A 10541-nucleotide genomic window follows, 5' to 3' on the forward strand; every position below is an offset into this window, starting at 1 on the left:
TGTGGGGGGGGGGGGGTTGTGAGGGAGCGCCCCCCATCTCCTCCGCCCCTTCTTCAGCATCAGACCACACAACTCAAGCCCCGAGAGCTGTCAAACACAGCTGGGACATATCCTCCTTCCCACTCTCCCTCCCCTCTCCAGACTCTAGGAAGAAGCTTTGATACAAGGGGGGGCAACGGAGGGGGGGGGGGGGGTCCATTTTTACACGAGACCCTGCTCCTCCTCTCAAACTGCTTCTCATCAGCATAAAAGCATCTCCTTTCGTCTCTCATTGTGGATGCTTCACATGCACAAAAATTGAAACGGACATGACAGGAGGAGAGACTCATCCGGAATGAAGGCTTTATTTACGTCTTTTTTAAAATGCAGGACCAGCAAAAAGAAAAAGAAAAAAAGTAAATACAATTCTCAGAACCACAGTCAAGACATTTTTTTCTGTATTTTTAACATGTTATGTATTGAATCATAATCACTTCTGATACAGAATCAAGTATCGATATTGAGGCATCCCAATATCAGCGATACCAGCCGGGCGTTTCTTTTTTTTTTTTTCCAAAGGCAAACAGGAAAGCTATGTCCTCATAAAAATTATTTACATTTATAAAATGCAAATAGTCCTAATATGAAATATTATTAAAGTTGTAGTTTTTACATAACAGTATGAGACTAATTAGTTTTATGCAAATAAAGATAACGCATACATTACTCGAAAGTTAAAACTAATTCAACCATCAAACATTGCGCAATTAAGTTGGCCACATTTCATAGTACATAGTAATAAATAACCTTTTCCATATATAGCAAAATTTTCAACTTCCTCTCCCGTGACTTGCTATCATCGGCAGCCATTTTGTCAGTGTTAACGACGCCCCACACCAACCGACTCCCCCCACAAGATTAAAAGGACCAACACTCTGCGCCCCTGTGGAAAAACACTTAGTGTTGAGCCCGAAATAACGGCGAGGACAGATAAGACTTCATTACAAGTTCAGAACGCACGTTTTTGAAATGTGGGGCGTAACCAGAGTATCCGGAGGAAACCCACGCAAGGACGGGAAGCGCACGCAAACTCCACACAGGAATCGGACACTTCACCACAGAACTGAGAGGCGGACGTTCTAACCGGTGCTCCACTGTGCCACTAGTCAAAAATATTATGACAGGATGGACATCACAAAACAAAATCATTATTTTACCAAAATAAACCAATTGGTGCATCATTTTAGGGGAAAAGGCACAATTTTACAGTCGTCACAATATAAGTTCATTTTCTAAGTTTAAATCAAAATTTATGAAAAAAAATTAAAGGCAGATTTTTTCAAATAATATTTGTTATACTAATATGTGTTTTGGTGTACACAACGAACGTCGAGCCAAAATCCAACAAGTTCTTTTGAAAAAATATTTAAAAAATAAGAATAATGCAATTTTTATTAAAACAGCAAATGAATATTAAAAAAAAACAGTCGTCGTACTTCAAACGGAAACATTTGAAAAGAAAAACTAAAGCAAACAAACAAAACAACATTATTCTTTTTTTAAAAGGCCTTCCTTCTTTTGTTGTCTGTTGGAGCACATGACGCCGCTTCCATTTGAATTCTGCCTGGAAACACACAATGAACATTGTTCCAATGTTCAAACCGAGTGATGCTGCAAAATTCACTTGTCAACCTCAAAACTGTACTGAAAACATGCTAAGAAATTAACTTAATAAATAATACTAAAAAATAACAGAATTGCAATCATTGATTTGATTGCAATATTATGAGACTACTTGAATTAAGGTGAAAATTCAATTAAATTATTTTAAGGGACAAAAATAAAATCACGTCGTCAAAATATGACAAAGATCCAGCCATAATTTTGCATAGAGATATACTTTTTTTCTAGGACAGATTTTTGTGTTATTACTGTTGTTACTCTACTTTGGTATTGTTTGAAAAGCGTGTTTAAAGACTGTAAAAATGTCTATTTTTCTTTATAGTCTGGAATGTACAGTAGTTGAGTAAAGTGGGTGATGCCACTTACTGGAAATTGTCACTGCGGAGGGCCGCCTTGGAGAAGCCCCCGAAGGCGGGGATTCTGTCGGGGTATCGAACAATGATCCAGTTCCCCATCAGTTTGAAGTTCTGACCAAAGAGCGTTGAGGTAAGTTTCAAAAAGATCCGAAAGGTAGAGGTGTGTGTTTGTGGGGTTCCCCCAACTTACGTGAAATAATCGAATGGCGTTGTCACAGCATTCCTGTTGCGTAAAGTTGACGAAGGCACAGCGGTGCTTGAGCAGGAGCCTGACGCTGTGAACTGGACCCGCCCTGTCGAGGGAGAGATCATTGCCGTCAATTTACGAACGGGCTCGCCGTGACTCTACCATGCACACTGACTTGCTGAACATGTTGAAGAACAGCTCTTCCGTCACCATTGAGTTCACATTGCCCACCCAGACTGGAAACAGTTCCCTGTGAAGGAAATAGAGGCACGCTCAAAAAAGCAGCAATCGAGCAGGAAAGACAAAAAAAAAAAAAAAACACGTTGGAAATCAACTAACAATAATAGAAAAGGTCATATAGGTTGGTTTTGTTTTTTTAACACAAAATTTAAAAATTAAATCTGGAAACAATTAAAAAATATATATCATAAATATTATAATAGTCAATTATTCTTCATATATAATAAAAGAAATTCTGGCAAGATCACATCAGGGAAAATGTAAAAAATTATGCGTATGAAATTAGAATACTGTGAACAAGTCTTAAAATCCGAGAATAGATATGAATTATTGCCAAGAATAAAAGCAAGCCATTCATGAGGAGAACATAATTGCGAGAACAAATCGTTGAAGTTTCAAGTAAATAGTCAAAATAAGTACAAAGAGTACAAATGAGTAAAAAAACAAGAATGAGGTTGAAACAATTATTCACAAACATCCCAATACTACGAGGACACATTAAGTTAAGTCTTTCCCAATGCGGCGACTGATCAAATAATATTCATGTGATTGACTTACGGATGACAATCCTCTTGACTTTGGATGTTGAAGGCGCTGTGGACCACCCCGGGATGTCTGGTCTTCATGGAGGTTTCTGGAGCTGGCAGCACTTGGGGAGTTTGGATTTGGGGCTTTAATGTAGACAGCACCTTGCGTGCTTTCTCCACCGTCCCGTGTATAATTAAGGCATTTGAACTCTGCTCCCGCGTGAAGCCGTACTCCTGAAACGGAACAGCGGCGACAGCTCGTCAGCGGGAAAACTTTTAAAGTCAAGGTGCCGGTGTGTGCGCTAACCATTAGCTGCAGTATCTGCATTTGCATCATTTCCTGAGCCACCTCAGCATAAGAGGGATCCAGCTTGAGAACCTCCCGGAAGGCTTGCGCCGCCTCCTCATATCTCTGGTGAGGAGAATAAAACAGTGCGAGCTTTAGCGACACCCAGATTTTATTACTTGACTAACAACGTCCAACCTCATTTTTTCACTCAAACTCTTTTAGAAGTCATTCTCCAATAAATTGCCTTCCCTCTTCCTTCGTGTGGAAAAAAAATAAATCAAATGAATACCGCAACCCAAGACGTAGTGAAACATCAAAAAGTGGACAGTGACCTTTAAACCGGCTAAAGCCCGCCCCTTGCGAAAGAGGGCTTTAATCCAGCACGGGGACATGTTGAGGCATATGTCAGCGTCAGCCAGGGCCTTCTCATACTCTTGCAACTTCTCCAAACAGAACGCTCGATTTCCAAACAACCTAAAAGGAAAAGTTGTGTTGCGTTAATGTTTTTTTGGAGACTTAAAAAAAAAAAATAATGTAAGAGTACCAACTTCATTTCCGTAGGATTGTAGTGGATGGCTTGGGTAAAAAAATCCACCGCTAAGTCATAACGTCCATCACGAGCGCATTCATTCCCCTGAGCTTTGAGAAATTCAAAAAGTGTTTATAGCCAAACAAAAACAATGCGCAAATGAGTGGGAAAATGTGAGAACCCACCTGCGAGATGGTTGCTTTTTTCAACAGGATCGGTCAGCGCCGAGCTGTCAGCAGAAACCTGTGGGGAAGCATGACAAAGATGGTCAGAAACAAAATTCTTTTTTTTTTTTTTTTTATCTCGGCAAATTTATGAACAATTGTGTGAAAATAGGACTAAGTGAACTCTTGGAATTTTATACAATTTAACCGACACAATTTCATGCATATCTAAAATTGTGATGTGCCAGTAAATCATGTTCCAGTTTTATATCAATAAAATTTAAAAAAGGAATTTTAAGGAGAATAAATGTTTGTAAATGTATGTAATAATTTGATGTGAATAAAATTCTTTTTTTTTCCCCATGAGAATCTAAAGTAAACAGTTGTAAAAAAAAATCAGAATAAATATATTTATTTTTCGAGGAAAAAAAAATTGGAGTATCCAACCTCCTTCTTGATGTCGTTGTGGGACTCTTTGGGGAGTTGTGCTTGGTTGGGCGACTTCTTTTTCCCCTTCTCAGGCTTTGAGTTGGCACCAAATTTATGCTGAATTCTTTGGGCTGTTTGACTCACAAAACAACTTGTCAAATCCAGTCCCTTCAGAAGAATAAATTTGGAAAAATTAATCAATCACTTTTGCGTTCAAATGTGTATAGAAGGTACAGTATATATTTTAAAATACAAATTCAAAATGTGATTTTTAAATAATGTGAAACTCGGTTCTTTTGGAAAAAAGATTGATGTTCCAAACAAATCATATTTTAAGAGATTACCAAACAGCAGAAAGTTACTTGAGGAAAAAAATAAACTAAAATAACTACTTTTAAAATGTATGTACTTTAAAATACAACAAACACAAAAAATCATCATTTTAAATTCACATCACTTACCTCAACATCACAAGACACCTTGTCGCGACCATCTTCGGAATGGCTTTCATCACTTCCCTCAGCTAGCGTGCCTGCTTCCGCTCCAACTTCAAATCGAGCCTCGGCACCGTCTCGCGATTTGTCGCCAACCGCCAAATTCTCCTCCGCATTGGACTGCTGCAAATCGCTTGTAACCTTCCACACAGAGAACATTAGCGTAAGTAATGGGCCCATTCATTTCAAATAATTCTTGCTATAATTTGTTAAAATTACAGTTACTTACGGTGTTTTCTCTTTCCTTCTCCATTTTCTCTTGTCGCTTTCTTTCCTTCTGATTCTTTGGCGAATAACACAATATGATCATGAGTGTACGTTCAAGTGCATCGTTGATACTGCTACTACAAAAAAGTTGGGAGTCATCACTTCATTCTTGTGCTATGATATTCTGAGCTGCATTTGTTTTTTGGTTTTTAAAACTGCGCTTTACCTTTTTCTTCAGCCGCTTTTTTTCTGCCTTTTTGATTTCTTCCACCTTTGGTAACCACCGTTCATCATCCTACAAGAAAAGCGAGGCGTCAATATCCACGTGTTAATCCAGCAACAAATAATAACAACGACGTACACTGTATTCGATCTCTGCCATCAATTCTCGTTTGCTGTGGACAAAATTGAAATAATCGTACATTGTCCTTGAATTAAGGGCCATCGCAATACTGGCATCAACTTCATCCTGGTAATCATATGGATCACTTGAGACTGTGAGGCAGAAAGACATGTTTTAAAACATGACAATGGCACAATCCTATTATCAGCTCAGCTTTAGCAATAAAGTGTTAATTTTGACTAAATTAAAGCAGTAATATAGCAATGTTTATTCTGCCGTGACCGGCAACTAAAATAATAATATAATAATATAATATATATAATAATAATACCAATAGTATTTTTTATAAATAAATAATAATAATAATTACCTCCGTTTCTATAGGTTCGCTGTGTGAGAGAGAAAAATGACAGTTAAAACACAATCTAGAGAGTTTGTTTATTTCATCTCTTTTTATTGATCTAATCTTTCAAGTTTCCCTTTCATTTACAAGGAAGAGAAATGCGCTGACTCATACACCCGCTAGGAAAATCACATTGTCGCATAAAAATCGGGGAATGCGAATGTTTGTATTTAAGAGTGCGGTTGTGTTCAACTTAAATGAAGTGAATAATCAGAATCAAATGTTTACTTACGAATGGCGGCAATTTATTAAAATCTGAAAGAGAAGGGAAAATGATCAAAGAGTTAAATCGATGGAAGGCAATGAATTTCCGGCTAACTCGCGCGAGAATACGAGTTTCTCATCTAAACTTGACACAAACACAATGAGGAACGGTATCAAAAGTATTTCCTTACCCATTGCTCCACTGTAATTATAATGACAAAATAATAAATCAATTAAACGTATAAAGTGATTACGATGTAATCGCTAAAACATATGCCAGCTAACTTCTCGCATGACTCCGCTCTGGAGGGTCCACAGGTTGAGAGGCGGGACTTCCGGATTTTGAGCGGAACTACGTCATTTGTAATTCTCCACCCTTGTCTTCATTTCATGCATCATTCGGTCAAAAATAAATCTATTGATATGGCTTTCCTTTGCATCTTAAAAACTTGTGATTTTTTTTTAAATATTGGCAGTAAAATAATAATAAATAATAATACATTCGAAAAGCGTGTATTCAGTATACATGTTCAGTAAGAATAAAATGTACACAAAATATTCCTGATCTTGCATTTTATCGAAAGAAAATATAAATCTCTTCATATTCATAGCTTCTTGACAATGTATTAAAAATAGCTTAAATGTGGAAAATATGACAGTCGCTTAAAAATCATTTGTGGTCTAAAAAAAACAACCTCAGAACATATTTTCACATTATTAAGTCACATTTTTTAACCAGTGAATGCGCCTGTGACATTAAAACATGCATTATTATTCAGTTCACACAGCTTTGTTCATTAAAAATGCAATTGAGTAAAGCGTGTCGTAGTGTATCAGTAACAAATACCGGATGTAGTAACTCGATTTAAAACAGGTGGCCAATCTGGATGCGCACGTTCACACACGTTCCCTTTCAAACTCATTTTTTTGGTCCTTCAGTTGGTCCAGTGTGGAAAGCGCCGGCTCATTCTATTGTCCTTCCGTGACGCACTGAGAAAGCGATGAGTCTATGGTAGACACAGCTGAGGAGGACGATGGCCGCCACCACCATGATGCAGATGATAGTGAAGGCCCATCGAGGGCCGAGTAGGGTGTACACGTGGGAGACAAACACGGGGCCCAGAGTCCGTGCGCCGCTCCCTGACGCTGTCAGCCAGCCCATGTACACGCCCTGAAAAAAGAAATCAAGGTGTACTCTCACATCATATCCCACTAAAATGGATAAACAAAACAAAAAAAAGAGGTCGGGGTTCTTAGATCTTCACATAGATTAGCTCCTTCACCTGAGGCTTGGGTCCCAGGATTTTGGAATAGAGTGTGTAGGACATGACGTTGCAAGCCGGATAGCCCACACCGATGAGGAAATCTGAGGAGATGTACTGAGCCAGGTAGATGGCGGGGGTGTACTGACACCAGGTCTGGTCATACGGGCAGCCGGTAGGCTCAAAAGAGCTGTTGGATGAGAGCTGACTGACCAATGAATTGTTTTTAAGGTCTAGGGAGAAAGAAGCAAGGTTATCTTTAAATGTCAGTATTGCCCACTCAAATATTTTGAAATACCTGCCCACTGGATTTTGGGGTAATGGTTTCCCCATGGAAGCAGAATGAAGAAGCCGCAGAATATGATGGCCAGACCGAGGAGCAGCACTGGACGATCCCCGACTCTGTAAAATAAAGCTTGGAAATAAAATATCATTTTTTCAATTGAACGAGGGATTCGTGTATTTGGTTTACTTTTGTGCGGCCATTTTCACCACAAGAAACACCAGGATGGATTCAAATCCGATACAGCAGATGATGATGCCGTTGTAGAAAACTGCCTCTCTCCTCGTCCACGCAAACATGTCCATGGACAAAGGTGTGGCGATCCTGTTCCAGAAAGGAGTCGGGATTACAAAGCTCAGCGTCGCGTCAGAGCAATGTGCCCACATACGTCTCAAAAACGGCAAAAATGAACATGACGACGAAGAAGAGGACATTCGATGTGAAGACGGCCAAGTGATCGATGGTTTCCTCCGAGTCTTCGATGAGGTCCACCTCATCTGTAAAATGACAACATACCACATTAGTGTTCCGGCGGGAGCCGCCCGTACCTTCGCCGTCTTACCTTCCGCGAGGTAGTTAATGGCGTGGATGTGTCTCCCGTCATCATCGACTCGGTGCTCCCTATGAAATGGAGACTCGTGAGCCGCACGAGCCTTGCTGCCGCTCTCCGATTGTCAAACATGAGTTTCTTTCAAAAGACTTCACCTAAGCACCAAAACCACCAACAAGATGTTGATGACACCAAAGATGGCCGCAAGTAAAGCCGGAGCAGTGTACATGTTGAGTTTTAGATGGATGAAGTCCACCGAGTAGCCTACTTCCCCGAGGAACGACAAGCAAGCCTGCAGAGCTGATGGAAATATGCAAGTATTAGCAAAAAAAAAAAATACACACAACATCCAAGATCAAGCCCATCAAACTTCTCAAGACATACCAACTAAGTTCTTAAGCATACCCAGTGATTTTTTTTTTTTTTACTAGTAAAGCTACCACCCACCAAAAATATCTAGCAGTCTGGAAAATCATTCAGCAAAAAGAAAGAATTCTTTTCTAACGGATTTGCTACCAAAGAAATCTCATCACTGGTTGATATCTAGGTCTCATGAAGCAATACAGACAGAAGAAAAAAAAAACTGTGAACTTGGAAGACCAAACACCCTGAATAATGGCGTCTCTGACATTTAAATCCAAAGCAAAAGGTTAGAGAGTGTCCTGGGGCTACAGTTTTATTTTACAGCTACTTGGATATCAACCAGCGGCCAAACTGCTTTTGTAACAAGTCCCTGAGCTAAATCTTTGGGTACCAACAGGAACCAAGACAGTGGGGCCCCTGTAGCACGCTTTTAAGGGGGATTGTCCAATTTCTGGATTCAGTAATAATCCATAATAACCTGGGCCGAGGATGAACCCTAAGGCTTGACACGCGCTCATATTGGCCATGGCGTTCGTCCTCTCCTTCAACGACGTAGCTCCGGCAACGTATGATCTCACCACAGCAACATTACCTGTCGCGACAAAATTGGTGTTAAAACGTCTATCGATGAGAGTGGAATGCGTCGATTGGGTCTGATCCCGCTTAACATAGGTACCGCCGGCCATGGAACTCTCCACCTTACGTTTGACTGCCATCTAGAGGCACACAGCCTAAGTTTCAATTGTACAAGTGTAAAAACTATTTCATTTTTGATTTGTCTGTAATGCAAATTTTCACCTACTACTATGGTTGGATCTGAAATGTATCAACCATGATAAACAGGGGGTTCAGCATATACGACATCATTTTGTGACGATTACAACCTGCTCCGAAGCCCACAAAAGCCCGTGAAATGAGTATGTGGTACTTGTCCCCAGTTGACGGCAGCGAAGCGTAGGCATAGTAGATATTGGCCGACAGGTTGATGACGATGGAGCACACCAGCGGCTCTCTGCGCTGCCGATGATTGGACCACAGGCCAAAAAAGGGCGACGCCACCATTTGGCCAAGACTGTAAGCTGCCACCACCCAGCCCAGGAAGGTGGCATCGGCGCTTTCATCAGATTTTTGCAAGTATGGCCACAGCGATGTTATTACGATGGTGAAACCTAAAAGTAAGTGAATGAGACAATAAAATAAATATTGATACATTTTGTGAGTGTCTTTGTATAATAAAAAAAAATCTTACAAGATAAAAGTAGATAGTTTGCTTATTTAGCCACAAAGTAGAAGCAGCACCTCAATTTCAATTCAGTGTTTTTGCTTCTATTTTAGCTATTGCCATCTTTACAAAATATGCAGGGAGATTTTTTTTTTTACTCACCAACGCTGCTGAGAAACATAGTGAAGTACATGACTCTGATTGACCTCCATCGGCTCTGATAATCGTCATCAGTAACGTCATCACTGCGCAAAACAAGTTTCAATAAAGTTTACACACAAATCATCATTACTTGACATCTTAAAAAAAAAAATCACTGACCTCCTTGGTTCGTCCCGAAGTAAAGGAGTGTTTTCGTCCGAATCCACAAATTGAGACATCCTGGGTTAAATTATGATAAAAACAAAACAAGCTAGCTGTCGCACAACTGCAAAGCTACGAGAAGCTAACTCGCAAGCAAGCAAGCTGGTTTGTTAGCCACTGCAGCTAACATTCAACCTGTCAACAAGTTTGTTTCATTGACAAATCCCACGCATAGTGTTAAATCGTGTCAAGTAGCCACGTCTTTGCATTCAGTGCGTGACTAAACGTCAGTAAAACTGGACTCTGGCACCCGAAGCAAGTTTGACATCTAACGCAAGCTAATGTTGCTGAGACCGATTTGTCCAGCGATATTTCAAAATAAAATCCACGATTAGACGTAAACGCGTTTTTAGGGGATTGGCAAGTCTGCTTGGAAGTGAAACAACAAGCATACTTTTCGCTAGAATAAATATTGACCAACACAATTAACATATATCAACAATTTTTTATTTTATCGCGCGCCT

The 10541-nt window shown here is 39.8% G+C and overlaps 2 protein-coding genes across 5 annotated transcripts; both read right to left on the reverse strand.

Annotated features, from left to right (window-relative positions):
• Positions 1–328: 328 nt before the first annotated feature.
• Positions 329–6381, reverse strand: LOC147060208 (uncharacterized). Of its 4 annotated transcripts, none has more exons than XM_085905609.1 (17): positions 6226–6381; positions 6063–6085; positions 5798–5816; positions 5446–5579; positions 5311–5379; positions 5107–5160; positions 4845–5018; positions 4402–4551; positions 3976–4033; positions 3810–3900; positions 3594–3735; positions 3280–3384; positions 3004–3206; positions 2381–2455; positions 2209–2311; positions 2029–2129; positions 329–1603 (listed from the first exon to the last, which is right to left on the reverse strand). In XM_085905609.1, the coding sequence occupies exons 1-17, from the start codon at positions 6227–6229 to the stop codon at positions 1528–1530; spliced, it is 1581 nt and encodes a 526-aa protein (XP_085761735.1). In that variant the 5' UTR covers positions 6230–6381; the 3' UTR covers positions 329–1527. The 4 variants fall into 4 exon arrangements, with proteins under 4 accessions (XP_085761735.1, XP_085761736.1, XP_085761737.1 ...); XM_085905610.1 differs by having other exon boundaries at positions 5446–5479; positions 6226–6379; XM_085905611.1 differs by lacking the exon at positions 5446–5579 and having other exon boundaries at positions 6226–6379.
• Positions 6382–6531: 150 nt separating this feature from the next.
• On the reverse strand, positions 6532–10366 carry mfsd8 (major facilitator superfamily domain containing 8). The gene is made up of 11 exons (XM_085905613.1): positions 10036–10366; positions 9877–9959; positions 9377–9661; positions 8971–9084; positions 8285–8429; positions 8142–8200; positions 7968–8076; positions 7769–7903; positions 7595–7698; positions 7318–7529; positions 6532–7205 (listed from the first exon to the last, which is right to left on the reverse strand). Exons 1-11 carry the CDS (start codon positions 10092–10094, stop codon positions 6999–7001), a joined length of 1512 nt encoding a protein of 503 aa, XP_085761739.1. The 5' UTR covers positions 10095–10366; the 3' UTR covers positions 6532–6998.
• Between the last annotated feature and the right edge of the window lie 175 nt (positions 10367–10541).

Source organism: Syngnathus leptorhynchus, chromosome 2, assembly GCF_054491065.1.
Source record: "Syngnathus leptorhynchus isolate UIUO chromosome 2, UIUO_Slep, whole genome shotgun sequence".
Taxonomy (NCBI): Eukaryota; Metazoa; Chordata; class Actinopteri; order Syngnathiformes; family Syngnathidae; genus Syngnathus; species Syngnathus leptorhynchus.